The following is a 21,140-nucleotide window of genomic DNA, read 5'->3' on the forward strand; positions in this document are numbered from 1 at the left end:
CCATGTGGCTGGAAAACTCTAGGCACACAGGAAGCAAAATTCAGATGGGCTTTAATATAACCAGAAAATTTGGCAAGTTTGAACCCACCTCTGTCCAGACAAGACAATATTTGGATCCTGCTCTCACGTTACAGAGCAGACAGTTAAATCTGTGTATGATCAGTCTGCAAATCTCATCACCAAAAGATATTATTGGGATCAAGAGATTAAGGATTTAAATAAAGGGGGAAGACTGCATACTTATATTGTTTAAAAGAATATCTCAGTTATATTAGTTAGGATTATTATTAAATATATGGCAGAGCTGATAAAAACCTGTGGCTCATTGCCAGAGAATTAGGCATATATCTGATTTTCCTACAAATTGCATGTTACACACTTTGAGGTTCTTGCTCCTTCCTCAAAATTTCCTGGTAAGGGTCCCTTTATTGAGATAGGGCCATAAATTTAGAAGGCACCACTTTTCTCCAGTCTAATGACCCTTGTGTTCCTAAAAAGGAAGAGGAAATGACTTCTAATGCTCAACACTACAGGATGAGGCCACAGGTGAGATCCTGTGCCACAGGATCTCACCGTCAGAACAAACTGCACTGAAGACCCTCCCTGCCCACCCCTCAGTTTAAGCCTCTTCTCATTTATTTAATTTTTTGTAACATTTAGAGTTACTGTTCACCCACTGTCTGTGAATGCTTTATGCCCATGACTGTGGACAGGACCAGGTCTCTTTCTAGCTCACAGAGATGTCAAGTTGCTTTGAGAAGCAAGAGTGGTGCCCTGTTACTGCCTTTATTCATGTGGACAGATCAGCAAATGGAGGGGCTGACCTCCCACAGCTTCCATTTGAGGTAAAATTCAAAAAGTTTCAGGTTGCTGCAAATAAGCCAGCTGTAGATGCTTCTAAGTTGTTTATTCTGTAATCTCTTAACACCAGAGTTCTAAAATGTTATAAACCCTTAATCTTACTGTACAGAAGCATTTTTCTTTGAAAGCATAGCTATATATAGGCACTACTTTAATGGCCTTTTAGTTTGAATAAACTACCTAAGCCCTGTTGCCAGAGATCCCCTTTTTGATTTTTTTTTTGGCTAACACTATTTCATTACATACTGATATATTTTACAGTTATACACTGTATGAGAAAAAGAGCTGTTGCAGACAGTCTGCCATCCTCAGCAGAAAAACACAGACTCCTGGAGTACAACATGGAGTTCAGAGAATCAGTCAGCAGAACTCCCAGTTACCTCCTCAGTGACATTTTAGAGTGCAGCAAACATTTAATTTATCTGCTGCAGTTTATCCCAATTTATTAAAAAAGAATCAAGATCCAACTTGTTCTTGAGAACTGCTGTTGATACACTCTCAGATATCTGTATTTATTTCTTTGGACAAGCAATTCTGTGACTCAGTTTAAGCAAAGGCCCCAGTCAAACTATCCTTCTCCTCTGAGTGCAATAGATAGCAAAGAGAATTGCTAATGATTTTTCCAGCCAAATATTCTTTAATAGACTTCTAATCAAATTGGGGGGCTTATTCTGCATTGATAGCTTAGCAGAAGTAATAGGAATGTAGGTTCAGGTCTCTAGGAACAGTTAAAAAGGGCATAAAAATAGTTGATGGCTACCCAGTTATTTCTGTTTCCCTGGGGATTTTTATGGTGCCTCTCCTACCTGGATGCCTATTATTCTTAAGTGGTGTGGAGTTTCCCAATTCCACCACATAAGCAGATAAGCATCCTCTGTGTGACACAGAGCCACTGGAAGGCCTGAAACAGCTGATTCCTCTATTAGCTCAGCAATTCCTTTGCACCAATCCCATTCCACTGGGCTGAAGCCTTGGGCTAGGATTTCCCTCTAACCTTGTGTGTCCACACCATCCGGACATCATACAAGAAAACAGAAAGAAGCTATACTGGCAGTGCAGTGGAACGACCCAGCTGGATGCCTATCTGACATTTCTCTAATTTCTTTCTTGCTCCAGAAGTGTTATTAGTGCATCATCTCCCTCCTGGCTACACAAAACACTTAGGGCAGAACGTAAGAACTGCCATTTTTCACTGTCATTTTCACAAATGGTTTCTTTACACAGTTTAAAATGATGGTGTGCTGCTTTTGGAAAGTTTACAAATAATTTGGTACTGAGACAAAAGAAAGACCAAAGTTCTAATGTTTAAAAAGCCACAATTTTCCATGTCAGGCAAAATTCCTTAGATGTGGTGGATGTGGACTGTTATGGAGAGACAAACCAATTACAAACTAGGAGCTGAGCAACTCCTAATGAAATTAAATACACCTCTTCCCCTTCTGCTCTATCCATCATTCATTTTAACTACAACCTCTGGATGATCTCATTTGGAAGACACAAAGAAAGGCAACATAACACTGACTTTGTTCTCTGCACTGTCTCTCAGTAACGTGGATGTTTTCCAGGGGACAGTTTAAAGATATCGATCATGCTACACTTTATAAATGCTGCAAAAATAAGAATGATTACTTGTGGAAGCCAGCATGGCTCTCCAGAGATATGGCAAGCAAAGCATGTACACTTCTTTGAGGAAACCACAAGTTTTACTTGATAAAAATAACATCAATGAAAGAGACTTTTCTGAGGTGTTTGTTTTAATACTGCATGATATATTGCAGAGAGTTAATTTTTAAATCAGGTTCAGGAACTTATACATTAAGTGATTAAAATCTGATAAATTACCGTGATGAAAAAAGTCCTCAAATTGAAATCACTCACAAACTTGCTGTTCTAGTGGAGCCCCAGCTGGGGTGGTACCAGCCAAGTATCAACATTTTTCTTAACAAACATTTAACCTAAAGATGGCAAAAGTAGCAACTATCAGTGAGGCCAATGCCTCAATGTATATGTATATAGCAATATGTGCCAGGATGGTTGGTGAACTGGGCCCAACAAACAAAATACATTTTTTTAAAAGATATTATGCATTAAAGAAAGAGGAACAAAAGGGCTTTATGTACAAGCATGGAGATTACATCCCAAGAGTAGTAACTGTGAAAAGGATTTAGTGGTCACAGTGGCCAGGCAATTCTGCACGATCTCCTGCAGCAGAGGAGTTTATGAAACCACCATGTATATGAACTGAGGAGGGTGGAAGGCTGTTTTAATCACACTCAGGCATTAGAGAGATTGACAAGGGAATACAGGTGAAAAATTGGAGTGTGCAGAAAACAGACAAAAAGTATTCAAGGGCAGTAGAAAAATGATTTAGAGAAAGAGGCTTGGAGAACTCATCTTTTTACTTTATCAAAAAGCCTAAATACTGCACTGAGAAGAGCATATAAGTGCCTCTGTAAAAAATAAATATTGGTAAATAAAGGGTTCTTTAATCTAGCAGAGAAGGGCAAAATGAAATGCAGCCACTCAAAACTGAAGCCAGATCCAAATAAAAAATAAAGTACATATTAACAAGGGTGGTGATCTGCCATTAGAACAAGCCAGCAAAGCACAGGCAGCACATTTTCTTCAGGTCTTCAGTGCAAAACTTTCTGTCTTTTTCAAAAAGGTACAGCAGACAAACACAGGCACTGAGCTCAATTTAGGAATAAGCAGGTGAAATTCATAGCCAGAGGTGTCAAAAAAATGGTATCTTCTAACCTTACGTCTAAACCTATGATTTTTCATCTGCCTTTTCTCTGGACAATAGATGCTCAACTGTGAAGTAACTATTATACCATAATAATTACATTTCTGTGACATGCATTTTGTGGCTTTTATTCTTGTGCTTCCTATTTTTCTTATGGTACACCTCTATTTATTTTAGGAAGAGAGTTTCTAGGCAGCAGGAAGAATCTTATTTAGATACTCAACAGGCACAATAAAAAAGGCATTTTAATATGAGTCAGTTCTGAAAGCTTCACCTAAAAAACATACATTATTAAATGGGCAAGGAAAATGTACCAATCATATAACTTAGGCAAACTACACTGTGAATTAATGTAAGAGCCAAAGGTTCTCCTATTTCTAGCCTCTATCACCACATATCTAAATGCCTGACAATCCATACCATATTTATCATCAAATCATCTGTGCTGGGTAGAAACCTGCCATTAGTCAAGTTTTGACAAAGCAGAGCTGAGGCAGACAGAGCTCTGCATCTTGTACCACCATTGCACTGCAGAATCAGAGATGTTCACAATAGTGCTGCCCTCACCTGCTGCATTTACCCAGCCAAGGGAAGAGATCCTGGGTCAGATCTGGACTTAGCTGGAGCAAAGTGCTTCACCAGCTGCCTAGACTGAACTCAGTATTTTTGAGATGGTGCTGAGTCATTTCTCTGCAGTGTAAGTAACAATGAACACGTAGAGTCACTCCAAGAGGGACTCAGCTGTGATTACACAGGTTAGAGTAGAAGCAGACCTGAGAGATCAGAGTTTGCTTAGCTACTGCAGAATCCTTCTGCCTTTGGAGCTTCTGTCTTCTTGTCAGACTCTTAGTCAACACCTTTGTTTGCCATTAATTCTATGTCAAGAAGTGTCTAACAGTCTCCTTAACTGCTGCTCCTCCAAACTTCACTCATGATCACTGCACCCACCAAACGATTTCAAGCCCTGTGTCATAATCAGCATAAACTCAGCTGTTCAGAGCATTATCCTCATGCAATTTTTTTGCAAACCCTTTGCAGTGTGAAAAGGCAGCAGTGAAGATACTCAGTGGATTGCTGACTTTTGGCATAACAGTAACAAAGATAGATTGAAATTACACTAGAATTTGTTCAGTCACATGTGTGGCTTTATCCAGGGGTTGACAAAATAATTCTGGGTTATAAATTCAAATTCCTCATGAACAATAGGATACAACTTAAATCTCACAGACTTTACAATGGAAGAGAAGAGGAAAAGCCTTTCTTTGCACATTTAAAGTGCAAAGAGCACAATTTCAAAAATTCCTCATGTCTTGGATTTTGGAGTTTTTCAAGTTTTGTCCTACTTCTTCTCATTGCTGTCCATGTTTGGTGTTTGCCCATCCCAACCCATTTTGCCTCCATGTTGATTTCCTGCACAATGCAGTTTCTACATGAAACTCTTAGATGTACTAGGATAGCCACATTCCTGTTTCTACAGCTACATGAAGCAAATTGTTGCCTGGCAAAATTCAAGCTATTTTTTTTTTGTGTGTGTGTATATACAAGATAATGTGGTAATCACATAAACTTCATTACATAAAATTAATATTGTCAATGGAAGATCAGATAAACCTGTGTTTAAAGCAGCAAACTGGGATGTGGCAGATTCCAGCCTTTTGGGCCAGCCACAAAATCACTCTCTGCTTGATAGTCCATGTCTAAGTAAAGATTGTGCTTATCCTGTCTTATCCTTTGTCCAGCTCCTCTGGTTTGGACTGAAAGCTCTTTGCAATGTAGTATTAATGACAGTGGGCACCCTCTCAGCTGAGGCTTGAAGATTTTGAAGAGTGCGAGTATCACATTTGAAAAATCAAAACATGTCCTACTTTTTGACAGATGCCTTCCTTTTAGCTTCTCAGAAGAAGAGTGGAAAAGCCCCGTGGCTGGATCAGAAATGTCTGCAAACTCCAAACTTCTGGGACAGCATGTGCTAGTTCAAGCAATTCTTACTTCAAACTGCAGTTTAACAGACTGCACCTGCCCCCGAAGCAGTTCCGTGATATTCAACCTGAACAGACTGCAATGTGTGAGCAGATTCAATCCTCACCTTCCAGGGAATCATACAACTATGAATTCTAACTGCAAGCAAGCATTGAATCCCTCATGGCTGAATGCCAGTGGCTCATTGCTAAGGACCTGGGCTTAGCCAACCTGCCTGGCCTCACACCCCACTGCAGGATGCTACCCCTGGCTTGCCAGCACTCCACTCCCTGAAGTGTTACAAATTGTGTCCTCTCCTGCAGTGAAATCACCTTTAAATTTCATGCAGAGCAAGTGTAATAACTTGGACAGGAGGCCTTTGAAGTGGCTTGCCTGGTGGTAGCAGGCACGTGGTAGTAGAGCTAAACTGCTGCAAATTTGCAAGCTCAAACTGATGTCAGACATTCTCTGTGTGGATTTCACATGTTGCAAATATATCTACCCATAACATCATTGTAGCAAAGCAAAACTTACCTCTGTTTTCCCTTTACTTTGACAGGACCTCCTGGTGTCTTCATCTGAACCCCATGCTGTTGCCTGAAAAACCAAAATGCACAAGTCACGCAAGAATGCCACCAACAACCATGTCTGGAGACTCCCAAAACAAAAGCAAGCATCTCCAGCCAATTTACACAGGCCAATTTAAAAGCAGCATTGTGACAGTAAACATGTATCTAACTCCCACTGTGCTCACAGTGCACACAAATGATAAATAGATGAGAAGTCCAGAGGCAGTGGCAACTGGAATGTTCACAGAGGACAGACTTTAATTTACATGTAAATGTAACTTCTGATCATCATTCAGCTGGAAGGTCCAAGACATAAGCCCCACACACCAAGTTATCACATTATTTTCAAAGAGGACAGTGCTGTATAAACCCCCACCTTTCATTGCCAAAAAGAAAAATTCCCACAGCAAAGTCCAGCAGTTCTGCACAAATCTGTTGGTCTTCTTAAATTTACCACCAAGATTATCACCCGCTAAGTAACCCTGCAGTGAATCAAGCTGGATCAAAACTGGGAGATGACAAGTGAAACCCAGAGTGATGGGAAGAGGGGAGAAAGACTGATGGTGATTTGTGATGCCAGACAAGTGGAGTCAGGTCCCGAGGAAAACATATTAGGGCTGAGGGCACTATTGACTGGGGGCTGAGAGCATGTGGGGTCCCCAGTTGCCTCTGACTGCTTCAGAATGAAGAGGCACCTTCCTTCACAAGAAAAGTCAAAAGCTGAATTAGAGAGAATTTTTAGATTTAAAATATTTAGCAACATACCCAACTCAGTGCCCTCCCCAAATTTCTTCCCTTCAGCACTTTTTAAAAATAGTTCTAACAAATTCAAGAAGGTATTGTTAGCTGGAGGTGAAAATACATATAAATAACCATACTATACATAATACATCATTCTGAGTACCAGAAAAATGGCTCTGTTACATAGGGAAAGGCCAGGCTCACAAAGTTCAGATAAAGATCCAAAGCTCCCCTAACAGAGCCAGGTTTTCTTTATTTTTATTTTCCTCAGTCCATTACCAACAAAGGAAATCACTTCAAAGTTCGGTCCAGATCTGAACTCTTCTTGAACTTCACACTGCAGCCAATATGCTTTTTAAACCCTGGGCTGCCATAGAAATTGTCCCCTTGACACATGATAAATCCAGTTTTTTGCAGAAGAAAGTTGGGAAACCACTAAAAAGAGAGGATGACTTTTCCCACCCCCAGCTCAGGTCCATGAAGACACTCATTCAGAACTACAAGAAATGTGACCAGCCAGGAAATGCATTTATAGACAACATTTGGGGAAGGGATATTTCTATCCCACTCACAAAAAAAAACCAAAAAACAAAGGCATCTCTCCATTAGCTGAGCATTCCATTCAATTTGGCTTGAAATAAAGACTTTACGAGCACAGGCAACGATCTGCTGAGAGAAGGGAAGAGCACAGGTCTTTCCCTGGAAGCCACTTGGGAAATAGTTCCCTTGTATAGCAGTCCAATCCAGGGTGAAGGCCAAAAGCTTGTGTCTCTAAAGTGTTTTTGTGAGAGCTGGGATAAGTCCTTGCTGAAAAGGATCATTCAGTCATATCCTGAGAGGGAATGTCACTGAATGGCAGAGCTCACATTGTAAGCCACCACAGGAGAGCAAGGAATTTTGCTTGGTGACTACCAGAAGCCCGTGACATTGGCAAAGCAACTGCACAGCAGCATTTTGATCTGCAATCTCAGCTCTAGCCCATGCTCATTAAACCACAGTATCCTTGCACCTTGAATCAAGGTTTGACAATTTTAATAAAAAAAGAGAAAAAAGATATTCAGAAAAGAGATTGCTTATTGGAAGGTCCTTCTTCCCATTTCAAAACCAGACAGAGAACTTTCCATTATACAGCCCAGTTACCTTAACAGTGCTTGACAGGAGAAAATGAAAACAAAAATCATTGGTTGCTTCAGCAATCGATGCTGCTTCTCTGCAAATACTCTGGGTCATCTGGGATTGCAGCAATGCAACACAGAAGAATTTGGCCTCCCAAGGGCACCCAGCTCTTCCTGTCAGACACCTGCACCACAGGACTTCAAGGCATGTTGCAAACAGCTCTAGTCAGAGCACTGCTCTCCTCCAGCTAATGTGCCTAAATGTTTTATTAGGCACACTGCCCTTCAGCCTTCTGAAGCACTACCTTGATGAGTCTAATGATAAAGAAGATCTTGGTGATGGCCCAAATTATAGCAACATGTTGTTTGTGACTGCACCATTAGTCAGGGTGCACTTCATTAGAGCTAAGAGGATAATTAAGCAATATGGCAATCCAGAGCATGTTTTATAAGTCCCACACATGTCTTTGGCAGGACAGGGAGGTGCTAGCTTGAGGGCTGAGTAACTCCAATGACCTCTGGTGACTCAAGGAAAATATTCATGACCCCGCAAAGCAGAACATCTTGACAATAATAAAACTATAATTGCAAAGCCAAGCAGCTAATGTGCACTTAAATATTTGCACTGCAAGGTCTGCTGACCTACAGCCTAGACAAGGCCTTGTGCTGGACTCCCAGGAGCCTGCACACATCTGTGGCCATGGCCTGTGGCTTGGACCTGGCTAGGCTCAGACCTCTGAGCCTGGGGCTTTCACATGAGCTCTCCAGCATTGTTTGGCTTCTGTACTTGACTGATCAGCTGTCTCTTCAGGTCAAAATGTCCCACCCATGTCACCTCTGTTACCTTGGGCTCCTCTGTGCAAACTCCCTGTGTGAAGCTGCTGATCTGTGTCCTCTCACTGGTATATCCAACCCAAGCCCCTCCTCCACTGATGAGCATATGTTCTTCCTCCACCTTAGATCCATTTTGCGCCAGGATCAAACTACTGGACATTTGACAGAGCAACTTTCAGAAAGATCTCTCTCTCTGGAGTGCATCTTTGTGTACCCATGTATTTATCAGTGAGGCAGAGACCTACTTAACACTTGCATAACACCACAGCACTCTAAGAGATGCTTTGAACTTTTGCTTCCTAACCTGATCATAATGCTTCTCAAAAGCCAGGTTCTTGAACAATAACTTAGGTGCCTCCCTTCCCTTTCCTCATCTTCCTCAATAAACCAAATTATTTTTTCTTTGGGTTTTTTTCTTTGGTTTTTTTTTCCCCCTGTTTTAACTGCCTCTGCACACTTGGATGAAGTACAAACTGTATCCACCAGATGTTTTTGGTCACTCTGTTGGGATATCATCCTGAATTTATGATTAATTTTCTAAGTTGTGTGAGACATTTAAGTTTCCCAGCCCCAGAAAACACATCTGGGATTATTTTTATACCTTCTGCTACATGTGTCAGTCAAAAGCAGTACACATCTCTGGACCCATAGGCAATAAAATTACTTTCATTACATGGGGTGTGGAAGATAGTCTGGATGAAAACATGACAAACCTGGGATCAGGGCTATATCCAAATACAGGACAGTAAGTACTGGCCATGTGCTTAAGCAACCAAGCAGTTTTTTCAGGCTGTCAGAGTGTTAGCTTCCTGTTATGTCCTTACCAAGAGCACTCCAGCTTCTCATGCTACCTCCTTACAAACTCTCCAGCATCTTTTCCCTCATGCATTTTCAGGAGAAATGCAGTTTCTAGCAGTGTTTCCAGCCACTCTGAGGATCTCCTCTACAACCACATGGCCCATTTGCAGAATGGGGGATCTCAGATTCATGTGTCATATGAAGGGAACAACTCAGGGCTGCAACTGCTGTGCAAGATGAGCCATGCAAACCATGGGCAGGACTGCCCAGCCACCTGTGCAGACAGACACAAGAGGACAAGCAACTTCATCCCTGAACTGAAAATGCAAATAAATGTGCCTTCCTTCAGCCTACTTGCAAGGACAGCTGATCCTTCACATCATTGTTTCTTGAGTTCTGTGCAGGCAGATTTTCTCAATTATTAAAAAAAAAACAACCAACCAACCAAAAACAAAAGCATGACTGTGGATTATTTCTGCATTTTTAGGAGTCCCATGAAGGAGACAATCACAGAGAAGCAGTCATGTGTACAATCACAAGTACCTGGTGCAACATTGCCCAACTAGAAATTAACAGGAATGGGCCACAATTGCTAAGCCTATTCAGTGCATACTGAATGCTCAGAGGTCATCTGGACATAGAAAGAAAGAGTTAACATCTCTCCCAATAAACTACGAGCATCACAGTTTGCTACCAGTTCCAACTGCAGATCAACAGTGCTCTAGAATTCTAGCTCATCATGTGCTGTCACATCAGTTATTCAGCACGCACTGCTGAGAGCAGCTTTCTAGATACATTTATTTAATTACCTGCACATCCCAGTGTTGGCATCCAAAGTACCTGCCTGTCACTAGCAAGTCCTGTTATCAATAGTTCTATGCCTCCTCAACTGTTAATGTGAAAATTTCTTAGACTTCTGTGGACCAGCTTTTACACTCAGGTCAGCAATTTATAATTAATTCAACACCACAATATGAATTTATAGATTAAGCATACACTAATCCCTGCACTGTACTTGCACAACAGAGGTTGCCGGTTTTAATGCAAAACCAGAACATTGCTTTAAACCTGGAAAGTTAAGATTGGAAGAGAATATGTTACATGCATATTTATCAATTAAAAACATTGTTAATTAGACCTATCTAAGGTGTTGTATTACAGAGCTATCCATCTGTTACCAACCTCACTTCCATTAAACAAGTGCTCCATGCAAACCACTTGCATGCCTGCAGACATCACAATCCTGTTGTTCTCTCCTGTCAGGAAATGTGTAATACCAGAATGCACATTGTGTATGTTTGAAAGGAAACAAACAAAAAAAACCATCTAGTACAAGCTTACTAGAAAAAAAAATAACAAACCAACCAACCAAAACCACTGCAAAACAAAACAAACAAGCAAGCAAACCGCCCCCCTGCCCCAAACCAGGCTCTGATTCTGTGAGATGCCAGCATTTTCTAGAAGGTATTGTGTCCCTCAGGTTTCTGCTACTGTCAGCAGATGCAGAAGCAAAAAGAGCACCTTGTGTCCCAGGCTTGGGTGTGCAGGGATTGCTGATGCAGGAGCTTCCATTTCCATCAACCCTCTGCAGTGCCCACAGGAGACTTCTCAACCTGCCCACGGAATGTGAGGTGATTTTGGTTCTCTGCTAGTGCTGCGAGGGCACCCCGAGCAGAGCCTGCCAGTCACATCACCCTTTGCTGAGTTATGCATGAAGAAGGAGGGCAGGAGGTGCTGTGCTGTGACAGCTATTGTGCACTAGAGACCTGAGCTGGCAGAGTTATTCCTTTCCCTGTGTATTTATTTACATCTTCCTTTCCAGTAACTGTACAAGGCACTAGTATGTTCAGGAAAATGTACCTCCGGAAAAAACAACAACAACAACAAACCCACAAAAAACCCCCAAAAAACCAAAAACAAACAAAAAAACCAAAGAAAAAACCAACCAACCAAAAAAAAAGAAAAAACCCAAGAAAAAACCAACCAAAACCAAAACCAAACAAAAGAAAAAAAAAACAAAAACAAAAACCAAACAAACCAAACCAAAACAAAACCAAACAAAAAAAACCCCAACAAAACCCCCTTGCTTCCCAGATTCCACATACAGGCCAAAAATCTCTGCATCTCTTATTTACATTCACAAAATTTTTTTGGATCAGCTCAATCCACAGCAAGGTATGGAAACTTTTCTTCAAGTCTAGGGAGAGAAGAACATGGAGGGTCTATGTTTCTGCCTTGCATTTAAAATCTGCCAACTATGATGTAAATGAAGCACATCTTTACACACCTTACCGAAGCAGTTTAGCTTAATCACATTCTTAGGGACTTTGCTAAATTGGGGTGCAGAGTCATTCCCACAGTGGCTGCTCAGAGGGTGGTTCATTCCCCTACAAGATGCCAGCCTCAATCTTTCCATCCGTATTGATGAACAGATTTCAGACCTCTAAAATATCACCCACAGATTCTTGCTGATAATGACAAATCCATTCCACAAGTTTATTCCTATGTTTCTTCCTACATTTCTACATACTTTGCAGTGTCTACATAATATTGCAGCAGTGTAGATCTACCCTTCTCTGGGCAAATGCTGCAGCATTTAAATGAAATTGATAAATCCTGGGTCTTACAGCACTTAGAAGAAAAAAAAATCTTTCAAAGAAGTTCTATAGGCTGGATGCAGAAAATCCATGGAGAGGTTCTTCCATTTCTATGATGTTTACTGTGAAAACATTTCTACAACACTTTAGCTATTTCTTCCCTATTTAATCCTCCAGAACTTCTCCATAAATCCTTGCTGCCTTAGTCTAAAAGTGGAAAGTTAAATTCCCTTTTTGAAGCATTGGTTTTTGTCTCTTGAGGACAAGGAACATTTACAGTGCTCCATAAATAATAACTTTTTGAAATCTAACTTCTTTATAATAAAGCACAGTAGCTTAATTCTCTAGAGGCCAATTTTGAGCTTCCAACACTGGTAATTTATTAAAACTGTGATAAGCATGTCTGATAAAAAGATAACTAACACCGAAAGAACAGAATGCCAAACTTCAATAATTAGTTCTGCTTCACACTGCAGTATACAAATTGCAGATCACTGCTGCATCCAGTGACAGGTATGAGGAATGATCATGGAATTCAGTCAATTCATTGCCAGGAGAGGAGGGCCTTTGGATGGAAGGAATTGCATGGTGTGTTATCAAATTATTAATTGATTTCCCTTAAGTGATCTCAGATCCTTCAAGATGTGGCAAAACTCAAGCTGTTTGGTCCATTTAAACCCATAGTGCCTAACAACAGACTGGCCCTGTCACATAGATCTTCTGGAGTGGCTGGACAGTAACTCAGCTGGGGAAGACCTCAAATGTAACACTTGGAAGATGGAGGTTGGCAAACAAACAAACAAACAAGTAAAAAAAAAATCCATCAGCAGGTTTCAGTTCCCATAACCTTAATCTCTGAATCAGACCTTCTCTCTACAACAAATGTCAGTGTCTTACTATACAGGACTGCTTTGGACCTGGCATTTATTGGCTGCTGAACAGAATCACTCATGTTCATGCCAGAGAAGTGGATGCTTCATACTGGCCTAGTAAGGAAGGAATAATCCATCAGAAAGATGGATGTGCTCATTTTAACAATGGATATTTAACTCAGTTCCAAATAATATCATCTTTGGTTATTCATGTTTCTCTGTCTCACAGACTGTTATCACATCCTTGCAAAGAGAAATGCAATAGTCTGAGGTATGTTCCTCTGCCCTGGTTCACCTTCTGCACACAAAAATGGTGTCCATCAGCACCCAAGAGACCAGTGGTCAGGGAGGAGAATTTTCAGGAAGACTGACTTTGTTCTCTGATTTCATTAAGCTTTGCTGATTTAGACTGGAGTCTGTCCTCCCACTTTATGTTTCCTGGCACACCAGGAAACACTAGCAGCACTCTAGCACCTGGCAAAACAGGGCCCTGGACTCCAGGTAAAGGCGCTCTACTGTTGTGATCAAGTTATCCCAGCCCAAATGAGGTCCTGTACCTCGGCTGAGTCATGGTCACCCACCCTGTTCATGGTCCCCCCATATGTCAGATGCAAGGTAAAATGCTCCACAGTTTTCCTCGTGTGCACGGCTCTGCAGCAAGTGGGTAAGCTCCTGTACTGTGGTCAGGTGTCTGTGCCTAAAGGCACAATCTGCTCTCAACTGCAAATGTTATTTTCTCAGAGAAAGTTTTTAGCTGCTGTGAATTCTTCTTTGGTGGTCAATGCAACTGATGTTCTCTCTTTCACAGCTTCAAAATCCCTTGTTATTTACTTGTATTATAGAAGCACGTAGAGAAGTGAACTGAGATTGTGACCTCATATTTCTAGGCAATATACAAACATGCTGTGGGAGAGAATTTCTGTCTGAGAGCACTTACAATCTAAACAGAAAACACAGGCATATGGGAGGAAGGGAAAACCAGAAGCACAGAGAGGTCAACTGACTAGGAAAAGCCACCGAGCATGTCAGAGGCAGAGATGAGCACTGACCTTTGCTCTCTTGAGGACTAAAAACTTTCCTGTCTAACACAAATGAGTTCTTACACAGCATTTTTTTGCTAGTGTCACAAAATACATCCACTGAATCAGTGGTGCATGAGGGAGTGGGGTTAGAGATTAGAACAATGGGCAAGACAGCATGCATCATGTCCTCTTCTTTCCGACATCTTGGGGCACAGCCACAGTCTCAACTACAAAAAGAAATTTGAGGTTTTGTGCCTTTAACTTCCATTTGTCCTGCAGGAGATTCCATTAAACAACATAAGGCCTGTAAATCTGACACTCCCCCCTCTCTGCAGTGTCAGGTAGGAATTTACAACTCCAGACCATGCATTCCCTTATCTGAAAGGAGCATTGTATAAGGCTTAACAGATCATGGTTTCTACAGTGTACCCAAATGGAAGCACTATACAAGTACAAGATTTAATTATTAAAGACAATTGTCTAAAGATTTAGTAAAGAACATTTGATACCAAGTACTAAAACTAAAATGGTATTTTCTAAGACAAACAACAGTCATGTACAGGCTACAATTTTTTTCAGCTCTTTAGGAATTTTAGCGTACAAAGAACATGTTACAATGGAGGAGCTGGCTCAGTCTTAGGTGCTGTCAAATTAAAATTCACATTTGAAGCAAGCAGATTGTCTTGCCACTGCTCTAAGAGTATTTTCAGTAACTCTGCTGTAAAACATTTGTAACTTGATGCTGAATCCCATACAGAGAGAATTTGAGCTTTTTTACATAATAGAACTTTTTCAATCCAAATCTGCAGTTTTCATAGGGCCTGTGAGCCTCCACTGCAGCCCAGGACTCCCCATGCAAGCCTGTGTAGGTATAGCCTTGCCAAAATGCATTATAACTAAAGTGCAATAATAAATGAGGCATCAGGCAGCAGTGGATGGCAGAGCACTGAGAGACAACAGAGCACAACCACACAAAAGGGAAAGGTCACAGCTCACCAGCCACATAGCTCATTGTGAGGTTTTCATAAGCAGAAGAGTTTTATTATATCAGGGATGGGATTCTTCTGAGACACAGAGGACACAGGGGAGAAAGCAAGACGAGAACACACATTAACCAAGGGCAAGAGAGATGCTGGCTTAATGGGCTGATTCAAAGTGGGGTAAACCTCTTACTGACAGTGATAAGCAGGTTTGTGGAAGACCCTTAAAGTTAATACAAGCACTAATGCAATGCCACAAGGATACACCCAAAGAGAGGGGAATCAGTGTAAGGGTACAAAGATACTGGAATGCAGAGCTGTCCATAATGATAAAGAAAGGAGTACACACTCTGCTCTGACTGTATGCTGAGCTCTGACAGTTACATATTTACACAGCAATGTTAGATGAACATGCCAACACGATGCTTTGGAAGGAAGATACAGCTCTGAAGAAGAGAGATAAAGATGGCACTGCATTTCTGTTTCCACTATCTAGTGTTTGTATTTTTATCATTCTATGTAAAGAAAAATGTCAGTCCGTGACAATGATTTCATTTAGCTGGTGATCTACTTCATTTTGCTTGAAAGTGCTTAACAGCGCAATGATTTAGTTGCAAGTTCTATATGGGAATGCTTATCTTTTTTTGAAAGCTATTGCTTTTAAGCATGAAAAAGCATGGATGGGGACAAATATAAATTGATAGTCTCAGTAAACTGGGATGCTAGTGAAAAAAGACCTTAAAACTCTCACCTATAGCCCGTTTAGAATGAATGAAAACATCTAGCACTGGAGAACAGCAGAGGGGATGTTGGGGAAAGATGCCTATGTTTTTCCTGTTAATGAAGATCAAAAGCATACAGAAATTGAGACAAGACTTTTAGAACACTGAGTAATTAACAGCCACAGCAGAATTTGGTTTCTTGCCATGTCACATTCAGTTTATAGCTTAGGACAACAAACATTTACAAAATGTACTGGAGATTACAGAGACATAAGATTATATGTTAAATCAATAAAATAACTAAATAAAGAGGTTAAAATATACTGAGGGCAAAATGATCAAAGAAAAATTTCACTGCAGTCAAGCACAGGTCAGAAATATAAGTACAGCTGATGCACAGGCAGGTGCAGTTGTCACTGGCCAGGTGGTTACCACATAGCACTATTTCTCATAGCACCAGCACTGTTTATTCTGTAAAGAACAGGCTTTGTTGTGGGTTTCTTTTCTTCAGTTGATACAAACAAGGTACAACAAGCTATTTCTAAGAAGTGAGCCAGCGAATGGAGTCACAGCAATGGTTTTCCTTGATATAGTGAAGGCAATTCTTCTTTCGAGGCTCCTCTACAGCCAAAAGATGTCCATCTCCACCCCTTTATGTTCTTTGGCAGAGTCGCCATTCAGAACCAAATCCCTCCTTCTTCTTTGTGGCCTCTGCTGATAGATGTGACGAGACTTCTAAGTAGCCTCCTCTTACTGCTTTGCACAATGATTTCTGGAGTAGGAGGTTCAAAACCCCCTCCAAATGACCAGCCCATATTCAGTACAAAATCAATTTACCATGGCTATAGTCTCCTTTGTATTTCTGCATCAAGCAAAGCGATTTTGTTCGCCTTCATTTTCTGCTCTGGGTTTCCTTGCCATTGTAACTCTTTGAAGCTCACTGCTTATGGAGAGATGTTCAGGGTTCTCCACTATACATTTTTTTGCATTCCCTCCCCCTCTGCTTCTGGACAAACCCTACACAATCAAGTGAGTGCAATTTTGTGCACCCATATTAAGGGTTCAGCTATGAAAAGCAATCTTTCCATATATGCTTCAAACCAAAAGTGTGATCACTGAAGCACACGTGAAACCTCTGTGTATCCTCAGCTTTCTAAAGTGGGAAAGTATTGCATTCTTTATTCCTCTCCAGGTTACATCATTGAATATATTTGTTTGGCATTTATTTGTTTGCTTTGAGAAGAAGCTAAAATAAGTTTGAGGAACTGTCCAATTTGGATCTGAATCTCACAACAATTAGGCTAAGATTCAGGAATCAAAATCAGCACTTCCTGCAGTATTAAAGAGACTAATGAAGAGCTAAGATGACATTTTCACTGTTCTGTGCCTTCTGTTTTTCTTTAGGGAAAACACATCTATTGCATTGGGGGGTGCTAATACTCTTTCAGATGAGAAACACTGCAATATATTCTCATTAAAATTGTGTATGAGGTTGAACATGGTTTGAGTCTTGCCTTGGCTTGGAAAAATAAAGGGGGCAGTGCACAATTAAACAAATAAATGTGCATGTGATTTATTTTACCCTATCAACATTCTTTTCTGGTTGTGCATTTAGGCTTGGTGTAGTACAACCAAAAGGGAAAAAAAAGGCACTGGAAATCTTTAATTAAGTGAAAGCTGCATTATTGAGACCAAATGAAAGCTTTGAGATTACTTTAATGAGCCAAGGCCAGTCTTGTGCAAGCCAGAGAGATTGGGAAAGTTTTGCAAGGCAGGCTGAAAACAGAGATCCTGCCTGAACCTGTCTGTACCACAGGAACTTAAGTGAAACCAGACTCTCCCTCTTGCTCTTCCCCAATTTAAAATAATAGTTTTTGAGCATCAATATGGGCAATAATATGGGCAATAATATGGGCAAAAAATTCTAAACCCTCAGCTAAGAAGGAGTCTTTGTACTTTCCTTATTCAGTTCAGCAGATGTATGTCTGAATTTCCATTTGTTTAGCACACCTAGGAAAAAGATCCAGACCCTGTTCCTACTATGATTTTGACATGTACTGCAGAAGCACATGAAGCACATGGACTTCTCAGCTGCACACTGCTAGGCATTTCTGTTGAAAATTAAAAGGTGATTCTGCCCCAGTGAGCCCAAATCCTAGGACTGAGGTGAACCACAACATGTGGCTGCAAAAAACAGGCAGAATGAACAAGAGGGACCAGTGAAATGATAGATATTTGCCATCAGGGAGTACACATGGTGCACAGGCAAGTGTGGTGTAAGCTTCCCTGGAAGGTTTGCTGGCAACAGATTTTGACCTTTAGACTCTCAGGCTTCTATGGGGTTTGGTGCTCAGCATCACAAATTGTCAGAAAAAGCCATTTTTGATAAATCACTAATAACCAAGAATAAGTAGGACATTTCAGAAGTTACCAGGCTGGGCTGGAAGAGAAAGTCAGCAATGAAAAGTTCTCCATGTTCTATAAAAGCGATTTCAGTATTTTTTATTGTTCTACAGCTACATTGTGCATTACAACTCTGCTTTCCTCTGCCAGGTGCCCAACGCTCTTGATAAGCTAATTACAGCCTTCTGCTTATTTCATGTCAAGCTTAACTCCCCAGTCTGAGCCTAGCCTGCAGTTCTGGCATGTATTTTCCTTAATCTATGACCATCTGTGCTCCATCAGCAAGGAACACTTAAATACAGAGAAAGTGAAGAACCAAAAGTGTTGAATTCCCTGTATCCTGTCTCTAACTCTTCTCCCCAGCACTTCCAATTAAGTGTGAAGCCAACATCCATCCAGTCCTAAATACAGTAGAAGGCTCTGAGGAGACTACAGTTACCTATGGATGCAGCAATACTTTTCAATGGTCAGTGGGGAAATGACAAGCCAAAAAGGACCTGAATCTCTCAATTTCTTTAGATCAAGAGCTTTATAATTAAAATACCACAACATTCCCAGCAACATATGCAGTGGTTCAGTCCAGCACTTGATCAGTGTAAATCAAATACTTGTCTCAGAGAAGAACAAGGAGTCTGTTTGGGGGGAAAAAGCAATGGGGTTGATTTATCAAGAATCCAACTGATATTTCCCATCTTATGTTCATTGCTGCATGATGGAAGTGCACAACAATTTAAATCAAAACTGAACTTCAATGTCAGGGAAGATCCCTCTCTGCCACTCCTGTCCCACCACCAAAATTTCAAGTGTTTCTAACTCCTATTGCCCCTTGCTGCCCAGCCTTGCTGGACAAAGCCCACGCCTGTTGCCACTGCCAGCAGCCAGGACCTGACCACTGTGCACGGCATCAATCCATCCATCTTCCTCCTAAGGCTGGGAAACAGATGCCTTCAGACTCCCTGCTTGGTCTGTCACAGTTTGCCTTGCTTCTGCCTCCTCTTTTCCAACACCAGACGTCAGCACCTGATGCCGTAGTAAGCTCTGCCAAGCTTCATCTCAACAAGGAATGTATTTGCTCCTTCTTCTGCAAAGATGGCTCTGGTGCAGTGTCTTTTATTTCTTCCTCCCAGATCCTCTGTTCTGTTCTCTTGTCTGCACTCTCCTGCCAACCCAGGATTTATTTTTTCAATTTCCTTCAGTTTGAGTCCTGCCCTTACATTCCCACTTCCACCTGACTCTTCCCTCACCTCCCCTCCAGCATATTTGCATTTGACCTCTATGAAGGTCAAAGATTCCACAAATTAGTTTTGAGAATATGCCTTATAATTAAGATGAGGGAATACAAAATGATTCTACAACAGGATTAATGCAGCATACTTCTTTCTGCTTCTTCCACCTAACTCCTTTCTGGTGGTTTTCAAAGCTTTCACATTTATCTTCTATTGAAAAAAAAATGTATTTTTCTTTTTTTGCCTTGTTCTTAAATCCTCAATAACTGATCTCACAGCAAAAGCTACTAAATTTGTAACAATTATATTAGCCACATACAATTTTTTCTCCTGTCACTGTGTTTACCACTACTATATTTATGAACCATTGATCATTCCTTTCTGCCCCATGCATCAAAATTCTCTCCTCTTAGGCAATTGCAGTTTGTCTCTTAATATTTCCAGGCTAAGTTGAGATATTTTTTCATGTTCTTAATAAAGCTTAAATCACTTCTCTCTGGGTGACCTTGCAGCCTATTCAAATGGCTGCAGCCCTGTTAGCTCTCTTCCCTTACTTATAAGGAAGTAAAATACTCTTTTTTTAAAACCTCAGAACCTTGCTTTGTCTCCTATCTGAAGAGGATAATTAATAATTAAAATAATGTATAGAATTCTTGACACAAAATTGTTTCTGACAAAAACATATTTTTATTAACCCTCCCCCACATTCCTTCCAAGCTGTTCTCTTTTTTACATGAATTTGCAGATTTATTCACATTCCAAGTATTTTTATCTGAAGGGATACATTTGTATAGCATTTTTCCCCTAGCAGACCCCAATTATTCTATGTTTACATTCAAAGGTTTTAATTCAAAATGTTTAGAAAACAAGTAGTGAAAAGGGGGTCCATTTTAAACACGTGAACATACTGGAATTGCCTAATTGTTTCCCTAGAAAGCAGAGGTGAATATCAAAACTGCTTAATACTACATCTACTATGAATCAGAATATGACAATTTTCTAGGCTCACAGTTACGGAAATTTCCTATATTTACAAGAACATATAATCATAGATAACATTTAGGTCTTCAACAGAAAGCCACATGTTTCAGAGCATTTCAGAAGGAGAAAGTGTCATTATCTCAGCTTCACATGTGGAGAAAGGAAAGCTCAGACTGGGGATAGCTGGAAACCACCTTCCCTCTTCACAGCTGTCTGTAAGTGAAGCAGCCAGCCTATGCTATCCAAACTCTCCTTACAGAGAATGGAGACGAATATGTGATTTTTCTGCATATGTCCTTCCCCTGACTCTCCACATTTGGTCTTTCCAGTCTCAGAATACTTTAGTCTCTCCTTGGTCATGTTACTGATAAAAACATAACAGATAGCTGTAACCGTGGTATGGTAACTTCTAGATGAAAGAAGCATTTCAGTGACAGTAAAATAATTTAAGATCATTGTTCCTATTAACTGCTCAAGCTGCAGTGGCACCCAGAAACTCATTTATGCCCCATAGCCAAACTCCCTTGCCCTCCTCCAGTGGAACAAGTCACCCTTCCTTGCCCATTGCCCACGCATTAGCAGGCAACCCACAGCAGCTATTGCCTGATCTTGTTCAGCTGAAGGTTTGCTGCTGCTCCTCCAGACCTCCAGGTCCTCCAGACCTGAACAAAGGTTTCTGAGCCTGAAAACTTCTCATCCTTCTCCAGTCATAGT

General features: G+C 40.8%; 1 protein-coding gene across 4 annotated transcripts in view; it reads right to left on the bottom strand.

Annotated features, from left to right (window-relative positions):
* The window catches only part of SEMA5B (semaphorin 5B), a 270,385-nt gene that overhangs the window by 75,643 nt on the left and 173,602 nt on the right, over nt 1-21,140 (bottom strand). For all 4 annotated transcript variants that reach the window (XM_085066953.1, XM_085066954.1, XM_085066955.1 and 1 more), the window contains exon 7: nt 6,101-6,163. In XM_085066953.1, the coding sequence (XP_084923079.1) occupies nt 6,101-6,163 (63 nt within the window). The remainder of the gene's footprint in view (nt 1-6,100; nt 6,164-21,140) is intronic.

This window comes from Lichenostomus cassidix, chromosome 7 (assembly GCF_008360975.1).
Source record: "Lichenostomus cassidix isolate B80296 chromosome 7, HeHo_3.0, whole genome shotgun sequence".
Taxonomy (NCBI): Eukaryota; Metazoa; Chordata; class Aves; order Passeriformes; family Meliphagidae; genus Lichenostomus; species Lichenostomus cassidix.